The 19,368-nt window shown below is 36.6% G+C and overlaps 3 protein-coding genes across 6 annotated transcripts in view; all 3 read left to right on the top strand.

Moving 5' to 3' along the window:
- Window positions 1-862: 862 nt before the first annotated feature.
- On the top strand, window positions 863-4,969 carry LOC135100706 (uncharacterized). 3 transcript variants are annotated; one of them, XM_064003884.1, is made up of 4 exons: window positions 881-1,213; window positions 1,969-2,056; window positions 2,258-2,329; window positions 3,547-4,969. In XM_064003884.1, the coding sequence occupies exons 3-4, from the start codon at window positions 2,266-2,268 to the stop codon at window positions 4,197-4,199; spliced, it is 717 nt and encodes a 238-aa protein (XP_063859954.1). In that variant the 5' UTR covers window positions 881-1,213; window positions 1,969-2,056; window positions 2,258-2,265; the 3' UTR covers window positions 4,200-4,969. The 3 variants fall into 3 exon arrangements, with proteins under 3 accessions (XP_063859953.1, XP_063859954.1, XP_063859952.1); XM_064003883.1 differs by lacking the exon at window positions 1,969-2,056 and having other exon boundaries at window positions 863-1,213; XM_064003882.1 differs by lacking the exons at window positions 881-1,213; window positions 1,969-2,056 and adding an exon at window positions 1,220-1,367.
- Window positions 4,970-6,112: 1,143 nt separating this feature from the next.
- LOC135100702 (dual specificity protein phosphatase 3-like) overlaps window positions 6,113-19,368 on the top strand; it is a 38,836-nt gene continuing 25,580 nt past the window's right edge. Inside the window, exon 1 of the mRNA XM_064003879.1 lies at window positions 6,113-7,061. The gene's annotated coding sequence lies outside the window, so the exon portion shown is untranslated. The remainder of the gene's footprint in view (window positions 7,062-19,368) is intronic.
- Window positions 12,036-19,335, top strand: LOC135100703 (dual specificity protein phosphatase 3-like). 2 transcript variants are annotated; one of them, XM_064003881.1, is made up of 4 exons: window positions 12,036-12,175; window positions 14,775-14,842; window positions 16,936-17,159; window positions 17,721-19,335. In XM_064003881.1, exons 2-4 carry the CDS (start codon window positions 14,790-14,792, stop codon window positions 17,921-17,923), a joined length of 480 nt encoding a protein of 159 aa, XP_063859951.1. In that variant the 5' UTR covers window positions 12,036-12,175; window positions 14,775-14,789; the 3' UTR covers window positions 17,924-19,335. The 2 variants fall into 2 exon arrangements, with proteins under 2 accessions (XP_063859951.1, XP_063859950.1); XM_064003880.1 differs by lacking the exon at window positions 12,036-12,175 and having other exon boundaries at window positions 14,809-14,949.

The raw sequence follows: 19,368 nt of genomic DNA, 5'->3' as shown, positions 1-19,368 counted from the left end.
GCTTAAATTTCTAGAAACGGATAATAAATTCGGGAGATTTATATTTTGTTCAGTTATATACGTTCATTCATCTTTTTTTCCTGTTCTTAATTATTTGTGGCCTCTAGTCGACTGGTATTTAGGTACATGTGGCACCATTGTATTAATAGGAGAGGAAAGACTTGTCAGAGAAATTTACTTATTTTTTTGCCAATACACCTTAAATTTTCTATAGACAACAACAGATCAATATAAACATAACTGATGACTTAATAACTGTGACCTTAGCTGGTGTTTATTCAATACGATATCTGCAAAGCACACATGTACGTTTTCTATGAGCCAGCCAAAGCCTCGAGGGTATAGGTTACATTCTTTTTTTAACTTGTGCCCAGAAATGAAAATGGACGAAATCTAGATAGGTGATGTGCCAATACTGCCCATAATGATACAAACCAGATGTTTCTCCCTAACTTGGAACAATGGACTAAGTAACTTTATTTACTTATCCTTCACATTGTTTCCTTTCACTTTTTACTTGCTATTTTCTTCTCTTTCTCTTTTTACAAATGTTTCTCTCTGTGGTAGTATTAGAGTTTATATGAGATTTATCTTGTGTTCGCTTCATTAGTGTAAGATTTTTTTTTGTGGGGTATTATTATAATTCTTAGATTCTTTACTTGTCTGCACTACTTTATTGCCTTTTATCCAAACCTACATCATGTGTAGTGTTCATGAAAATTATTCATTGTTTTTATATTGGCATAGCTTGCTTTATATATATATATATATATATATATATATATATATATATATATATATATATATATATATATATATATATATATATATATCCTCCAACACTACTTCCATGCCTTCACTCCATTCAGTAGCAGTCAGGCCTGAGGGTTGAATAATGAGCAGCGCCCTAATATGACCTTATACCTCTTTATTTACTAACATTATTCTTAGTTTCTTTGCATTTTTTGTTCTATTTCCATGGCCTTGTTCCCCCTGAGAGGTAGTCAAGCCTGGCGGAGTGGCGGGTGAGCGGCGCCCCCTGCCAGCCGCCCTCCGTCCCCGCCGTCTTGTTTACGCGCTCAGCTGATGGACATGGCCTCAAGGCGTCATCCTACACCCTGCTGACGCTGCCCTTGGTGACCGGGGACGCCCTCCACCTGTTGCCACTCCACAGCCTCCCCCAGCACCTCCTCACGGACGTCAATGGAATGAGGTGATGTGGAATTAAGAAGCAAATGTTGAATAGAGGGTTGCGAGGCGTCATTTTGATGGGCCTGCCAGGCTGTCATCTGTGTGAATGGTGTCTTCTCACTGCCCTCAGCCCCGCCCTTCTCTTCTCGTGACCCTTACACGTGGTTTATGGTTCAGTGAGTGTCTTGTGTGTGCAAACAAAAGCTGTATGAGATGTGGTAAAGGGGAAAACTGTACCTCTGTTTTAGTGTTTGTTGCCTCATCTATTTTCTCTTTCCATTCCCCTTTTCTTGCATAATGCGTCATGGTAAGGACATGAAAAAGCAACCAAATTTTGATTTCATCGGTAGTGTAATTGTGTCTTGTAATATCTTATCTTGAGAGATCACAGTGACAAGATAGTTAATTATCTTGTCTAAATATTAAAGTTTTTTTTCACCTTTTTTATAAACTCAAGGACAGGCTGCTTGCATCTGTGATATCTTTGTACCCCTGGTTGACTGTCCTCATTGGGTTACTCAAAGAATACTAAGGCCACCAGTGGGTTAGTTTTATTATTTGTATTGACATTTCAAACAGTCAATGAAAGATTTTCATCCATACAAATTGCTTTTAGTAATACTTGAAAGCTTGCATTATGTTCAGTAGCACACTTTTTTAATCCAGTGTGATTTCATATACCTGGCCACCTCTGGGTGAGTTTTAGGTGAATGGGAAGTATGCTGTCACATCTTATGATGACTTTATTAGATTATTGAGGTCTGTCAGTGTCTCCAGCTCCACAATGGGAGGTGAAGGGCCACGGTGACTGTATGGAGGGAAGCATCTAAGAAGTGCATAGAGAGATCTAGTGAATCTGAATCAGGTCAGAGATATTCTAACACATATTTTATACATTGAAGGATGAAGTAATTATGATTACGAGTAACCCCTCATAAGCCACATCTCTTAATATCCAGTGATAGAGCTGCATATCATTAGGGAAGTACAAGTAGGATCAATGAATCATATTAAATTCAACTTATCACACTTAAATGAAGACTAAAACTTTTCTTTTATATCACAGAGTACACCATGGATACTGGTGTTGGGGAAACTTACGACATAACATCAATAAACAAAGCACTTGATGATTTGGGTAAGTAATATATTTTAGTTTTCAGCATGCATATGATTCAAGCTAGGTTGCTGTTTCTGAAAGCTCATTATATTTAACAGTTGTTTCAGTGAGGCCTTTCAGCAAATTCAAATTCTTAAATTGAGAGAGTTGTTCAATAATGTATATTCAGAAAGGCATCTGCTGTATGCTCACAATTCATGATTTGCTTTTACTTCCTTTTACATTGCTTTTGCAGTTGGAAGATTTTGTACTTAAGAAGTGCTTAAAGCCAATAATAATCAGGTAATCTTAGGATACAGTATCAAGTAGCATTTCCTCCATGATACAATGAACCTAGAACATGTGTGGCAGCTATACACAATATTACCTCTAGTGAAATACATACATTCCAATGTTACTACTACTACTACTACTACTACTACTACTACTACTACTACTACTACTACTACTACTACTACTACTACTACTACTACTACTACTACTACCACCACCACCACCACCACCACCACCACCACCACCACCACCACCACCACCACTACTACTACTACTACTACTACTACTACTACTACTACTACTACTACTACTACTACTACTACTACAGCCACCACCACCAGCACCACCATCACTATCACCACCACCATCACTACTACTACTACTACTACTACTACTACTACCACTACCACCACTACTACTACTACTACTACTACTACTACTACTACTACTACTATTACTACTACTACTACTACTACTACTACTACTACTACTACTACTACTTTACTACTGTCACTCCAATACTGACATTAATGTAATAGCATTCTAAACTTGGTATTGTCAAGAGCACAACATGATCAAACCTTGTTTGTTTGTTTGTTTGCTTTAAGAGAGAGAGAGAGAGAGAGAGAGAGAGAGAGAGAGAGAGAGAGAGAGAGAGAGAGAGAGAGAGAGAGAGAGAGAGTTTCTCATGGTACACACATCAGAGTACTCTGTCCTAAAGTAGTATTTCTCATGGTCACCAGTGTTAAATTCTTTTTGTTGTGACAATATGACTATTTTTCATCAATTCAACACAAATGTATGTAAATGTTCTCAGTTAGTGTGGTGTTTTGCTCTTTTTTTGTGTGCTCACTGTAATTAACAATGAGCAGAAATACATCTCTATCAACAAGAGGTTCTCAGAATGCTGTAAGGAAAGAAGGAAGACAGGAGGTTCACCAACAGACTCATTGACCTTTCAGGAATGTTAAGTACTACCACAGCCAGCCGGAAAGATTACCTGCAGGAGTGTCTAAGGGCCAGTATGGAGAAGCTCAATGTGGACCAGCCAGGACCCTCAACATCACGATGGGATGCTCAAAAGAGCTCAGGGTCCCCCAGTTCCATTGAGAAGGAGAATACCAACATTGGGGGCTTCCAGATACTGAAGATGAACTCCACCTTCATCACTAGCTTTACTGCTGGCTATGAGCTGCCCTGCCATGGGCTCAGAGAACGCTTCACAAAGCGTGTCCACAAGTGTGGCTATGCCAGGAGGAGACGCCTCCGGACGCATCCGTACGATAATAGCTCGGTCACTGCCAGCACTAGTGACACCTCTACCTACTCCAGTGGGTCATACAGACTGAGAACCACCAGTTTAAGTAGTGGGACTAGTAAAAACAAAACTAGTGGCAGTTATATCAATACTGCTGTTTGTGGAAGTAGTCATAGTAGTAATAATAGTGGTAGTAGTAATTGTAGTAATAGTACAAAGCCTGTTTTGGTTAGGTCCAGAAGCATGGAGAATTTGTCTGCTTCTATGGGTGATGGGCTTGTCTTGACTTACAAGCCAAAGGAATTAGAAACTGTGTCAAGAGGTATCCAGCAGCTGAAAATGGACGACTGTACCTGAGGAGAAATTGATCTGGTTCTGCTTAACCAGTTCAACCACAGCTAACATTATGTATAGTTTTCTTGAGTTTTAACATGTAATCATTAACCCTTGTAGGACAGTAGCCTGATAGGTTATATTTTAAGTCCTCAAAACAGAGAATACGCACTGGAATACAACTGTAGCTGCAATTAATTTTTTTTCTTTATGAGCTTGTGTGAATGGAAATACTATATAATAGCATTTTACTATGAAGTTAATTAAAGAGTAGTATTTGTATGCAAATCATATATGAATGTATGTAAGCATATAATTTGCCTTTTATTCTAAGTAAATTGTGTTATTTTGCTAAAATCTGAATTGTGTTGTTATTTGTTTTATTTATGTAAATCAACAATCACCAGATCTGCAACCAAAGTATTCATGATATATAATGAGTTGTGTACTTGAACTTTATTGTTACTTGTTTGCAAATTTTATCAGCATTCAGACCGGTAATAATTATTTTGACTGTGATTTATTATTATTTAGCACAATAGGAAAGCTTTATTTTGTTAATATATGAAGTACATATATTGAGTGCTGTCATAACTCTCAACACAAAGCCAAAAACTGAATTTTGTTTTCACTAATGTAATCATGAGAAATATCTGAGCTTGTTCTTGAATCTTATAAAGACATCTGCCTTCTGATGTCCATTAGGCCGTTTATAAACATACAGGTTTTTAACAAATGATGGTTTTGCAACTTTCCTTCCAGGATATTCTTAATACAATAAAACAAAACATTGCTGTTACTCCTATATTACCTTTGTTTGGCAAATATCAGCTCTAGATTGGTATCAGAGTACGAATAGACCCTTCTGCTTTTAATGTCCCAGGACTCCTCTGAAGGGAGAAAAAATGCTGAGATTGGTGGACCTGTGTCCCATTTGTGAAGGCTTCCAGTAGTGAGCACATCCCATACCTACCCACACATCAGATGTGTTTTTGGAATTGTGAAGAGCACAGAATGTGTCCACACTGCTACCAAGAGTATTATATTTTTTTTTAAAGGACAGAGACATATTTATTGCATGAGACCAACTAAACTTACATAGTTTCATTGGTAATTTTTAATTTTTGTAGCATCACATTGATGGCCTTTACCAAGTTTACAAAAACAAGTTGTGGGAGACAATTACATATTTTACAGTGACAATACTGTACATGAAAATGACCGTCCAGTCTATTCTTAAAAGTTGTCTAAAGTCTGTTAATCATATGGAAATTTCTAGAGTCAATTAAAATTATCAAAATTTTTCTTTCCCTGTATCTCCTTTAAATTGAAAGCCTTTAGGATAAGCAGACCTGTAATGTGTGTGTAAGTGTGTTAAAAAAAGGAAAAAAGGGGTGAAGAAACTGATTAACCCTTGCCTAAGTAAGGTGAACAAAGGTGTAAGAATAAGCAGAAAAGTCTCATGCAGAGACTTCTAGGAAAGGATAAGCTAAGTATGTTCAGTGCGGGAGATGGGGAGGATAGTGGTATTATGACCTCAACAGGATGAGGGATAAGTGCAAGTACCAGTAAATTCTCACTTTAATAATGTGTAAGGACTGTGATCACCATGGTAACAATTTAACTTTTACTACATGTTGGCGGGGTTTGGTTAGATCATGGGTACTGTAGCTTTTCCTTAATCTTCCTCATTGTAAGTCAAGAAATGTGACTTTTTTGTAGCATGGAGTAAAAATGAATAAGTAATAACATGACAGTGATGACAATAATAATAGGCAATCATAATAGAGAATAATAATGATAGTAACAACAATAATAATAATAATAATAATAATAATAATAATATTATTATTATTATTATTATTATTATTATTATTATTATTATTATTATTATTATTATTATTGTTGTTGTTGTTGTTGTTATTGTTACTATTATTAGTCTTTCCTCATACGGCAGAACCTTCTGTCACTATCTTTGTTAATCTTTGTTACTACTTTGTACTCTTTCCAGGTTTTTTTTTTTTTTCATGTTTCTTATGGGATGACCACGCCACTAGCATATTCCAGTTTTGGTCTTATCATTGTGACTATTATTTTCTTTATCATTTCCTCATTCAAGTATAGTAGGTTTGGTGCGGCTCTGCGACAGGTGGTACTAGTATGGAAGCCTTGGAGAGAGAGAGAGAGAGAGAGACTCAAGAAGCTAAGTAGAAGGGAAAGGAGTTATGATGGTAAATCAAATAAAAAATGAAAAGAATAACCCAGTACGTAGAGAGATAAAGAAAATGAAATGAGGTTCGTCTCAACATGAAAAATATGAGGTTATATATTTGAATTTCACAAGCACAAACTCAAATATCCCGGGATAGTTGAGTCACAGAAGCTGTCCGAAGGTTGTGTCGAGTTAATACATGGAAGAAATGAACTTTTGGGCATTAAACAACAAAATGTTCATCCTGCCTCATTCGAAAACTATGGAAAAATCGAAAGCAAAGTGTTTCGAGTCTTCTTGGTGTGTGTGTTGTTTATCTCTCCTATTGAATTGAACGCGTGACAGAATAACGATGAAAAATTCAGGTATTCTTCAGATAAGAACGGGTACTGCACAAAATCTTTGGCTGGGATAATTTACGAATAACAGTAAGAGAATATAAGATATCTGTTTTCATTCAGCATTTCATTTTAGCTATACACACATTTTTTCCTGGCATGCACCTGCTGCCTTGTGACAACAGACAATAAAAATAGACATAGGCTCGTATCTCGAGTGGCAGTCGGGAAGCGCAGGCGCGGCGGACCTGTTGGGTGGACGAGTTTATAATTAGTGTTGACGTCGCCTTGCTGAGTTCCGCGTTATAATTATTAGTGTCTCGACGTCGAGGCTCCGTAAGTCACTGAATTGTTCCTGTTTGCGTGCAGTGTGTGCCCCTGTGAGCGTGCCGCCGTGCATGGTGGCGGCGGGAGGTGGTGGTAGTGGTGGTGGCGGCGGCCGCTCCTCGCTCCACTACCTTCATGAGGCCGTGCCCAAACATAGCACAGCCTTGTCATGCTACGTAACTGCCTCACGGTGGAACACTGAACGCTAAATATAGACATAATGGTATTTCTAAGTAGGTAACACGTGAAGTAACCCTGGCAGATAAAGGCACCCCTTGACATGTCGAGGCAGTGAGGAGAGTTAGGGTTGAGGCGCTTGCCCATCCATCAGCCTTGTCCTGCGTCCTGGATCAGCCTGACACTCACGTCCATGTTCCAATTTTTATTTAGCTTTGTTTCAGGTGTTTCAGTAATGTAGTAAGGTTATTGTGACTTTTCCTCGTCTATCTTTTCATCCCTAATCTTTCAGACTTCCACAGACTGTATTGTAAATCTTGGTAAGTAGGCGTTCCCATATTCAGAGGATGAAACTATTAGCAAGTTCAGCAGAAAGTGAGCAGGATATAGTTTCACTGTCTTAAATAATTAACTGGTGATAATGAAGTATCAGCATTGGGATGAACTCATAATGAGAGGAGGAGGCTGATGTGTGTGTGTGTGTGTGTGTGTGTGTGTGTGTGTGAGTGAGTGAGTGTATTGCTGTATTAAGGTGACATTAAAAACTGCTGGAAGTATCTTGTTTTTACCCTACCCCTTCCAATCTAGAAGTAAATTTGTGAGGTTATGATAACCTCGTAGGCATGTGTCTTGGAGATACACCCAACGTTCTTGATCTTTTCCTAACCCCAAATTCTTCTGCTTAAGCTGTCACTCTGTCTTCTCCATTGGGTTCCTCCAATCACAACCTCACATCTTTATTTTGTCCTGTCACTCAAATCCCTCTTTAGGATTTCTTAAAGGGGATTTTGCTGCTGCAAACAGGGGGTACCTGAGAAGGTATTCTGATTTTCCTTGGAATGACAATTGCTTCCAAGTCAGAGATCCGTCTCTGTGTGCTGGGTGCATAACAGAGTTCCCTCAACCTAAACTTTCCAGTCCTTGGTTTAACACAGCCTGTTCTTGTGCTATACATGGGAGAGAGGTGGCCCACAAAAGATGTTTAAGCCTTTCATCACCTGAATTTGTTCTCCAGCTAACCAAAAACTCCTTCATCAATAGTAAATGTCAAATCTTTCAAGCTCTAACTCCCCTTGTGACTTCTGGGACCCAACCAAAAACATCTCCAGTAACTTTAATTCATCTTTCCCTCTTTTATTTCAACCTGATGGCACCACTGCCATCACATCTCTAAAGCTGAACTCTACTCAAATTTTTGCTAACTACTCAAATTTTTGCTAACTACTCTACCTTGGATGATTCAGGGCTTGTTCCTCTCTCTTCCACCCTCCAACTACTTCATGCTATCCTTTAGGATCCTTTGCAGTGATGTTTTCCATACCCTCACTGGCCTTAACCCTCAGAAAGCTTATGGAGGTAATGGGATCCCTCCTATTGTTCTCTGAAACTGTTCCTCCATGCTTCTGCTTTGCTTAATCAAGCTCTTCCAACTGTCTGTCAACATCTACTTTTCTTTCCTGCTGGAAGTTTGCCTACGTTCAGCCTGTACCTAAAAAAAGGTGACTGCTTTAATCACTCAAACTACTGTTCTATTACTTTAATTTCCTGCCTCTCCAAAGTTTTTTTAATCTATCCTTGACAAAAAAATTCTTAAACATGTATTACTTTGCAATCTTATATCTGATTACCAGTATGAGTTCTGTTGTGGCTGCTCTGTTGGTGATCTTCTGGCTTTCCTTACTGAGTCTTGGTCATCTTTTAGGAAATTTGGTGAAACTTTAGCTGTTGCCTATCCTCTCTTCTTCATTGACACTCAAATATCCCACTTTCTACACTGAACATCCTCAGTCTGTCCTCTACTTATAATCTTAACTGGAAACTTCACATCTCATCTTTGGCTAAAAGTCTCTCTGAAGTTAGGCATTCTGAGTTGTCTCTTGCACAAGTCTTTCTACCTTCAAGTACAAGTCTTTCTACCTTCTCTCACCTCTATTCTGTCTGCATCTCTAATGCAAGAGTTAACCATTATTCTTGATAATTCATTCCCTTTTCTGGTAAACAATGGAACTCCCTGCCTGTTTCTGTATTTCCTTCTTTCTATGATTTGAACTCTTTCAAGACAGAAATTTCAAGACACATTTTTTGACAATGGTTTCTGATTCTGTTTGGGGAACCAGCACCTCAGTGGGCCTTTCTCTCTCTCTCTCTCTCTCTCTCTCTCTCTCTCTCTCTCTCTCTCTCTCTCTCTCTCTCTCTCTCTCTCTCTCTCTCTCTCTCTCTCTCTCTCTCTCTCTCTCTCTCTCTCTCTCTCTCTCTCTCTCTCTCCAAATTTTGTTGCCCTTGGCCACTGTCCCTCCTACATAAAAACAAAGAAAATGTCAGTTATCTAGTTAATTACTGGGGAGTTCATTTCACTCACTGTTACTCATGTAGCCTTCCTTACCATAACTGCTGATGCAGAAGTAAAAATTTTCATCAGATCTGAGTAGTTATCTAAACCTTTTTGTCTCCCACATTTGGAATTAAAGTTTTATAAGTACTAATCTTTAGGTTTCTGTGGAAGTCAGAAGGAAATAACAATGAAAAATTGGACCTGGAAAAGAGCACTGGTAACAGACATAGGAATTTTTTATTTTCTGGATGTAAATAATATGAAAGTGACTTTTTCCCTGTGTAGTATTTCTATCCAGACATTTGCTTGTAGGGCCAATTTGCAGTTGCATCCAATCCATGGATTTCTGGTGCTTCATATGTTTTCTGGCAGCTATGTTAGTGATTTTTTTTTTTTTTTTTTCTTTTTCTATTGGAAAGATCTCATTTGCAATCTGCATTTCCCTTTTCCTCTCCTGAAATCCCAGAGACTTGGCAGCTGTGGCTCTTGGGTAACAGACAAAAACTGTAATGTGCTGCACAAAATGTGAAAGTGAAGGATGGATAATTATTTACCTTCATTCTGTGTCTTTACCTCAACCCGTCTCCCCATCCCATCTGACAGGGATTCTTCAGCCCTAGGTCATAAGTCTAACTAAAACATAATCTAGCCTTCCTAAGAAAGAGATCCATCCCTTTTAGTTGTCTGTGGTCATCATTCTAACTCAATCACAGTCTAACCTGCATGATAGTGAGCAACTGCAAGGTAAAGAAGATAAGGAATTCTTAATGACTTTACAATTTGTTTTTTTTTTATGATTATTAATAAATTAACTTATCCCTAAAGTATATTTATCTATATATTAGATGTGATCCTCTAGAGGAAGGTATCCCACACAAGACATCACGTGTTGTCTTAGTGTTGGAATAAAAATGTAGATGCAGTTTATAGTTCCCATTCTTAACTCTTTTTAGTTACCTCGTACAGGGAGGGAATTTTTATGATACTTGTCTTCTTCCAACACAGCTGCAGAATATGTAACCAAGCCATCCTCCCTACTGCAGGGGAATTGTGAAAGATGGATAATATATATATATATATATATATATATATATATATATATATATATATATATATATATATATATATATATATATATATATATATATATATATATATATATATATTTATTTATTTATTTATTTATTTATTTCTGTTGCAGTCATATTATACATTATCTGTGGGTCACCCACATTGTTTTGAACACCATTAAACATTCTACAACTTATTTTTTTTACAATTATTATTATTATTTTTTTTTTTCAAATTAATGAAGAGTGAAGGTAAATACTTCTTGTTTATTATCAGCCTTTCATATCAGCTTTTTTGTATTTTCCATGGGCAGATCTGAACAATAGTAGTGAGAGTTGAACTTAATACAAGGAAGAGTTTTCAAAGAGAAGGCAAGATGGAGTTGGAAAGGAAGACTGGGGAAGAGGATCTCTCATAAGGGCTAACTTGTTTTGAAATATTTCATACTTGTAAACTGCAAGGATTTCTTGTCTTTTTTTTTAAACAACACTCCTTGTTGATTGCTGTTCACACTGGTGAGTTAGCTCATCTGAGTGTATGTAGAACTTGCAGATTGCCAGTCATTTTAGTCCTGTTGTATATTAATGAATGATTTTTTGAAGCTATATGGGATGTCTTTGTCTTCCACATACATTTTTTTGGGTGGGTGATTATAAACCTCAGTAATGTTCTCCTGAATTACTGAGGAACCCCATTGTCACCATTGACAACAGAATGAGTAGAGTTGATCACATTCTTCACAGGTCTGAATGAAAGTAGCCTGAGCATGAGGCAATGATTGGTGTTGGAACTGTTGGCAGTGAAGTGATAGCACAGTAGTACTGATGTTTTGTCAGACATCACATAAGCTGGTGCTAACTTTACATGGCATATTCTTATGAGTTGGCCTTACATAATGCAGTGAATCATCATATATTTCACCAATGCAAAGTGATTTTTAGCTGTTTGTGGTTTTGTTGACTTTGGTAATTTGCAGTTACTTTCCATAGGAAAAAGCACACCCTATGTGGTGAGTTTTGAAAATGTGCATAATGCAAGAATTTCAATAACAAAGATAGTGAAGACATTTGAAAATATTATGTTGCAGGCATTTACATAATTTACACTTACAGTGTTTAGAAAGGGGTGTAATGAATTCTTCCAGAAAGTACCTGTACACCTTGTGAAGGAGTGTGTTCTTGTTGGTCATTTTTGAGTAATGAAGTTGTGATGTGAATATTGAATTGATTTTTCTTTTCTCTTTAAACAAGGAATCACATAATAACACGTGAACATCCATAAAAAACAAACAGAACATTTTTGAAAGAAAGTAAGCCGTCTGAGAAACAGAACTTTCTCAAGACACACTCGTCCATTCTCACAGTAGTAGTGAGAATTTCTGCTGAATCATGGCCAAGGCACAGCACATGACAACTGGCCCAGACATTCTCACTGCCATCCAGAAGACACAGGTGAAGATTAGACCCAGCCAAGAGGAGTCCCATGCTGCAGGGTTTGGTCTGGACATGGACGAGTGCTACCCAGGACTTTACATCGGTGACCTGTGAGTATACTACCTGTGTGCCATGTCTTGACCTTCTTTGCCTCCCTTTTTTTAGGGGGGAAGGAGGGGGGGATGTGTGGATAAACAGATGGTGAAAAAATTAAGGACAAGTGTTAAAAACTAAGCAGATAAATAGAAGAAAACAGATGGTCTGTCTTACTGAGGTGAGGGGTATTTATGGCGGGAGTGAGGATCTCTAAGACAAATATTGAAAGGCTGTATCATATTGCATATCTAGTTGGAAAAATTAGTTGAGATAAGTAGGTAATCCGTAAATTACAACAATCATACAGTACCTACTAGTAGCTAATTTTTCTATATATTCAATTCTTCATTGAGATGATGGCTCATTGACTCATCACATGCCAGTGCAGTAATCCCTCTCCAACATCAAGCTTTCAACTGTTGTTATGTCTTAAAAAAATCAATATTTTGGAATATGTAGAGTTTTAAAAAATGCTTAGATGGTTGTAAGAAAAACAGAGCTGACCCTGTACTTTTGAGGATACAGTGAGTTTTTGAGTGATGCATTATAAGTAAGAACATGTAATCTAGTTTGCATAATAGAAAAGCAACACAGAAGATAAAGAAATTAATGAAGACAAAATTGAAAATTACTGTGTATATTATTTAAATTTCATGTATATTTTCAGTATCTTTCATTAAATTTGCCATTTGCATTAATTGAAAGTCATATGTTCTGTACATATATACATTGAGTCTCCATTTTAATTACATACAAGTTCATTCCAGTGGTCTCTGATAGTGAATTCACATGGCTAGCCATTTGATACAAACGTAACCATCATAATGTGTAATTCAGATGTTTTGTCCAGGGTTCAATCCCTGCCTGCTTTTTCCCTCATGGTTACCACTTTGATTAATTTCAAGGCATTGTAAGGGAAGACAAGAGTGAAAGTCTGTGAGGCTCTTGAAATATGAAGGAATGAAAGAATGAATGAAAAATGAAAATATGTATAGATTCAGTGGGAAACTCTCTTTTGAGAGTACAAAGAATCAAATAAGATTACAATCAGGGAGGATTAACAAAAATGTGTGCAGTACATGGATACATCAGAAATTAATCTATAAACAGTATTCAAAGACCCCACACACATGAACATCATACTTGCCACTCCACATCTGGATTGAGTAAAAAAAATATAAAAGTTAGGAATCTTCATTATTATGTACTCTCTTGGCTGAAGTACGTCCTGTCATCAGTCAGCTTAAAAAACTGGACTTGTTATTGATGAGTAACCTCTTTTGCATAGAACAAACATATCTAATGGGAAATATTCCAAGAAAGCATGTAAAGCCAAGTTATTCTTGTAAATTGACTGTCTTGAACAATATAAAACTGTATAATTCTGAAAGCAAGGAGCTTGTATCCTTTGGTTTTTGTCGTGAAGCTGTGTCAAGGTGCAGCAGTCACAACTACACATTACTTGCTTTCATGCATGTTGCTATCTTGCCAGCTGAATGATGACCTCGCTGTTCTAGTCCTTTTAATTTGTTTTATTTGTTTGTTTATTTGTTTATTTATATTTACTCATTTGCTCATTCATTTATACTTCATTTGAGTATTTGTTTGTTTAATTACTATATGAGGCATTCCAAAGCAGTTCAGCTATAGCATAAGAATAATTTCTGTAGCATCAGAAAATAACTTTAAAGTTCTGTCATTTTCAGACATTAATACCAGTTGCTCTGGAAAAGCCTCATATTTTTTATTCTTCAGACTAGTTGCACAAGGCTTGACAAACTCATCTTGAAAGGGAATTGGGAGCAAAGCTGGGATTTACTTGCAATGAATATGTTTAGTTACTAAATGTATGACAAATGTATTTATGTAAAGAATAAATATTGAAGATATCTCAGGAACGTATTCAGATACTAAATAATGCATCAGTTGTATTTAAATACATTTGTAAGTACATTGTAAATAGGTACATATTTGAAAGAAAATTTATCTGAAGTTCCCTATAACTGAAGGTAATGGCAAATCCCAAGATCTCAGGAAAATGCCAAAGAATGGCAACACTGTTCACTGTTCAGGGTTGCTGGATGGCTGGACTGGTTTATGGCCTGATTAATTGGTAAAAAATGCTTTAATATTTTTATACATTGAACATGTATTTAAATTCATTGTATTTACATATTCATGAAAGTATTTGATTACTATGATAAAATACATTAGAATCAGCATATTTGTGAATACCATTAAAAATACACAAATAATACAAATATGTATTTAAGTATAAATATATTTAGATGCTATAAAACTTTGTTTAAAAACTTAACATTGTGAATTTTCACTAGTTCATAAAGTGTAGTGCCATTTAACAAACATATTTAATCCATTTGTAAAACATGTGCTAGATTGCAGTCAGTGCAGAGACAGCAACACTAAGCAGCACCTTTGCTTTGTTGCCAGGACAAGTTTTGAGGCTTGTGCTGCAGACTTTTTTTTAAAGTGGCTACATTGTGCACCTTATTTCTTCACTAGCCCTTATATTCAGTTAGTACATTTCAGTGTTCAATGTGAAGTACCTGTACTCTACCTTCACTGCACAGTTGTGTGTTCATTGTCTTTTAGTGGGTGACATAGGTGATGGACGGCATGCCAGGCAGCCACTCATACCCAGTTTCTGCTGACATAAAAAGGTGATGCCTCAGTTCCCAGATATGATGTGTTTTGAAGAGTCATGGTATGGAAAAAATGGTAACCCTCCCTACTCCCTCCTTTTCCAATTTTGTATTTGGTTACACAGGTAAGAAAAATCTATTGATTTTTTGGCATATTCTCTTCTAGTCATGTATGTAAAGATCAACTCGTATTTCTACTGAATGCACTCCAAAACACCATTTTTTTCCATTTTATATCACCTTATTCTGTGTTGCATATCCTTATTTTTTTTTATATATAATTTTGAAGACATTTGTTATGCATGAAAGCAACAGATTTTGCTCACTATTATGGTAGACAAATTTAGAGCACCTGTAGTTGCATGAATTAAGAGCAGTTGCATCTAAAACTGTAATAGTAGTGTGTAAAGCAAAAGGAATTAGTGATTTAAGAGAAGTGGAAAGTACTCGTACCTTGATGTCGTCTCTACGAGGAGAATTTTACAATGTTTATTGGAATGTTACAGTATTGTGAGAAGAATTGCAAAAGAGATAGCTATGAAGTTGTTTTACTAAATTAGAGACCTACATACAACAGTGCTACATAGAATGCCTTAGTGGAAAACAACAGAGATGGGGCAGCTTACAAAACACATATCATTTGGGAGCAGGGAGGGCAGAAACCAAGTGCATATTGACATACCAGACACAAGGTTATACCTCTAAAGATTTTTTGCAAGAAAATCAAAGATTATTCAGTAAAACACCACTTGTAACTGCTGAGTGTAATTTTCATTTACATGACGTAAAACTGATTTTCAAGTCCAATTGGGTAATTATAACTTTGTCTCCCTCACTGTTCTGTTTAGTTGCCAGTGGTGTGGTTGATCTCTTGGACCAAATAGCAATGGCTACACTTGTTTCAATATTTTTCATTAGTTTAGAAACTGACTTCCTACCCAGTTTGTGGACTCTGAGAATTTGCTCTTGCACTGGATATGAAAATGGTATTCAGGAGCTTTATATAATTTTATTTATTTATTTATTTTTATTTTTTATTTATTGATTAATTGATTTCTTTATTATTATTTTTTATTACTTATTTATTTATTTATTTATTTATTTATTTATTTATTTATTTATTTATTTATTTTAGTACTGGTCCCACAGGCAATTGATCTGCAAGCCTCACAAAAAGCAGATCACGAAGCCTCACTAAGTAGATAAATAGTTACAGTACAATGAAACCATGATATTAAGAAGAAAGGTAGTTTTTTTGAAGCTATGTAATGCAATTTTCTTCACATTATTATAAAGGCATTGTCACCTCATATTTCATTCAGGTGAGATTCATAAGGACAGTCAGCCTTGAAGGGCATCTGCCTATACTGTCAGTGAATGGTAATGCCAATAATAGTGATATGCCTAAAGTCATCCTTTTATAGTTGCCACTTTTATATTGATTAAATTTTATTGATTCACATGATTGTGTAGTGTAATTTGTGTGTGGCAACTTATTTCTGCTCCTTTGCCATTCATAAGTTTCCAGGAGCTTTACTGACTGAGTCTGAGAGGGATACTGTTATTATGGCTACTGAAGTAGTTAACAATGTGTTTTGTGCATAGCTAGTGGTGACAGCATGACAGATGAAGCATGTACAAGTCAGTCTTTGCCAGTGAACTAGTGAAGTGTTAGTAAGTAGAAGTTCTTGGTGATCAGAAAGTTGCAGTACATCTTAAACTGTCTGCTATTGTGGTGATGAGATTCATAAAGGATTCAATCTGTGAGGGTTGTTTTAGTAGACATTTTGCACTGTGTAGCTGCTTTGCACACATTCAGGTGCTGTTTTGGATCCTGGCTTTGTCAAAAACATATCTCTCCAGAATTACACTCCCCTAGTTTATTGCAAATATTGTAGCCTCTTGAACAACCTTACCCCTTAGGTATTTCAGTTTATACTTGTGGAAATAGGAAGTGTTTGCGGACCATCAACATGGAATATTAACATGTTTTTTTTATGTTTTATGCTACTATATCCCTTCAACATGATTTCTTTTTAAATGATATACAAATTTATGAATGATTTCAGTGGTGGACATGCATTATTTGAGGTTATTTTGTTGTTTTCTAGGGGTGCAGCAAAGAACAAGGCATACTTGCAAAAAATGGGAGTCACTCATGTACTGAACACAGCTCAAGGGAACAAATTTGCAACTGTGGATACTGATGCTTCATTTTATGAAAATGTTGGCATTAAATATATGGGAATGAAACTGTTGGACTTTCCATCTGCCAACATAGCACAGTATTTTGAGAGTGGGGCTGACTTCATTGAGGAAGCACTGAGTGGGGGAGGTGAGTGGCTTGCTGTACTTGTAGATAAAAGATAATGTATGTTATTTGTTGGGAATTTGGTACATAATATATGCATGCATTCCATATTACTATGAGTATAATTCCTGTCAATACAAGAACAAAATTTTATTGTATTAGATTTAGTACCAAAACTTTGCCCACTTTTAGATTCATTACAGTAGAATTTCATTGAACAGAAATCTTATTATCTAATATTGACTAGAGTCAATATTCTAAAGTACCAGTGATTGGCAAAATCCAGACTTTTAAATTCCTCTCACTGTAGGAGGAGGGTTGTTTACCTCTGGCTAGACTTCTTAATCCACTTCTTGTGTGACACTTAGTACACTTAGTACACTCACTGTTTTCAGTGAAGTATTCATGTGAGCAAGACCAAACTTATACATATATGAAAATCTGATCAGAGTGAAACTTAGTTTACTTGGTTCTCAACTTCTTGGAAGTAGCTTCTTGCCCTTTATCACTCAGTGAAATGGGATTCTACTGTATTTGAGAAAGAGATGAGATTGGGAGTCTTTCATTCATATTTTGAATTAACAGGGAAAATCCTGGTGCATTGCTTCATGGGTATCTCACGCTCATCAACAATAGCATGTGCTTATCTCATGCTGAAGAAGAACATGACTGCTGTAGATGCCATTCAGACCCTGCGCCGGAACAGGGCTATATACCCCAATGACGGGTTCCTCAGGCAGTTGGCTGACCTGGACAACAAACTGAGGAAGGAGCGCAGCCATCTCTAGCAGCCCCTTCAGCAGCCAACAGAACAATCCCTTCTGCAGAGAACTAAGGTTGCAAGCATTATGGAAAGAGTTCAAGAAAGGAATTGATTAATATTGGTTTGTTTCAATGTAATCTTTGCTGTGGAGTGTCAAATTAGATATAAGGTCCAGTTATTGGACAAAATCAAGAGTAATGAGGATTAGGACTATCTTTAAGTCAGTCAGTTTATGGGAATATGTAATTAATCATAGTAGAAAATGAGAAAGAAATTGTATATTTCCTTATCAGCTGTAATAATGGTTTGTTTATCCTTATGTCTCTCTCTCTCTCTCTCTCTCTCTCTCTCTCTCTCTCTCTCTCTCTCTCTCTCTCTCTCTCTCTCTCTCTCTCTCTCTCTCTCTCTCTCTCTCTCTCTCTCTCTCTCTCTCTCTCTCTCTCTCTCTCTCATTTTGGCATGCTTTGGGTGATATAGATATAACCTTTAGTTCTCCGCTGAGAGAAATTTGGGCCTTGGTGTAATGTACAGCATCTGGGTTTCTGAACCAGTGTATCCCATTGCAATACAGCAAAACTGCCAGTGTGTTGGGCCCCTTGAGGTGTGTGCCCTGCTGCATGGTATTGTTTCCACCCTCATTGCCCTCCTCTTAGACTACATAAACAGAAATTAGTGACTCAACAGATGACCCTCATTTCCTAATGGCAGATCATAAGCATCATGAGCCAGGACACTTAAAGTTGTTTTACAAATACTCCTAACACATTGTACTGTAACTGATATAGTTTTGGAGCCATATACTTTATGAGTGATTCACATTGTTTTATATACCTAGCTACTACAGGATCTTCTATTTTCCATATTTTAAAATAGTAACTATGTGACTGCAGCCCCACAGTGCATCACAACTACAACTCAGTGATATTACAATACAGGGACTCAGTACACTGTTTTCTAGGGTTTCATGTTATAACTCACACATATAGTCTTTATTTATTTTTTTGAAAAGGAATCAATAATTAAATTTATTGTTATGTATTATATTTCAAGTTTATAAATTCAGGATATTCCCACCTCTGTAATTTTTACAGAGAAAAATAACCAGTTAATAGATGTAACACATTAGATTTCAAGTTTCTAAGTAAATGTAAAGTGTTAAGGATGTAGTCAACCTTTCACTGAAGGCACAGCACTGAGAAATAAAAGTTTTGGGTGTCAGCTTTAGTCACTAGACAGCACCTTCCTGAGCTGCACAGTTGTGTGTGGCTTCGTGATTACATTTATGTAATTTGTGTTCTTTTTATGGGTAGTTAGTTATAAATTAACTCACTTTTTTTTTCCCTCACACTTACCTATCACTTTCATAAAAGAAGTAACATGACACACACACACACACACACACACACACACACACACACACACACACACACACACACACACACACACACACAAAACAAAGTTTTTTTTTAT

Source organism: Scylla paramamosain, chromosome 5 (genome assembly GCF_035594125.1).
Source record: "Scylla paramamosain isolate STU-SP2022 chromosome 5, ASM3559412v1, whole genome shotgun sequence".
In the NCBI taxonomy this organism is placed as follows: domain Eukaryota; kingdom Metazoa; phylum Arthropoda; class Malacostraca; order Decapoda; family Portunidae; genus Scylla; species Scylla paramamosain.
This window is presented reverse-complemented; position numbering and strand designations above follow the sequence as displayed.

What these genes read in the sequence shown, in the direction of transcription:
- LOC135100703 (XM_064003880.1), top strand. Translation starts at nt 14,846, where the DNA reads ATGCCTCAGTTCCCAGATATGATGTGTTTTGAAGAGTCATGGTATGGA. An exon ending in TTTTGTATTTGGTTACACAG is followed by an intron (nt 14,950 to 16,935) that starts GTAAGAAAAATC and finishes GTTGTTTTCTAG; the next exon opens with GGGTGCAGCAAAGAACAAGG. An exon ending in GGAAGCACTGAGTGGGGGAG is followed by an intron (nt 17,160 to 17,720) that starts GTGAGTGGCTTG and finishes TTGAATTAACAG; the next exon opens with GGAAAATCCTGGTGCATTGC.
- LOC135100706 (XM_064003882.1), top strand. Translation starts at nt 1,298, where the DNA reads ATGGTGTCTTCTCACTGCCCTCAGCCCCGCCCTTCTCTTCTCGTGACC. An exon ending in TACACGTGGTTTATGGTTCA is followed by an intron (nt 1,368 to 2,257) that starts GTGAGTGTCTTG and finishes TTTATATCACAG; the next exon opens with AGTACACCATGGATACTGGT. An exon ending in CAAAGCACTTGATGATTTGG is followed by an intron (nt 2,330 to 3,546) that starts GTAAGTAATATA and finishes TTGACCTTTCAG; the next exon opens with GAATGTTAAGTACTACCACA.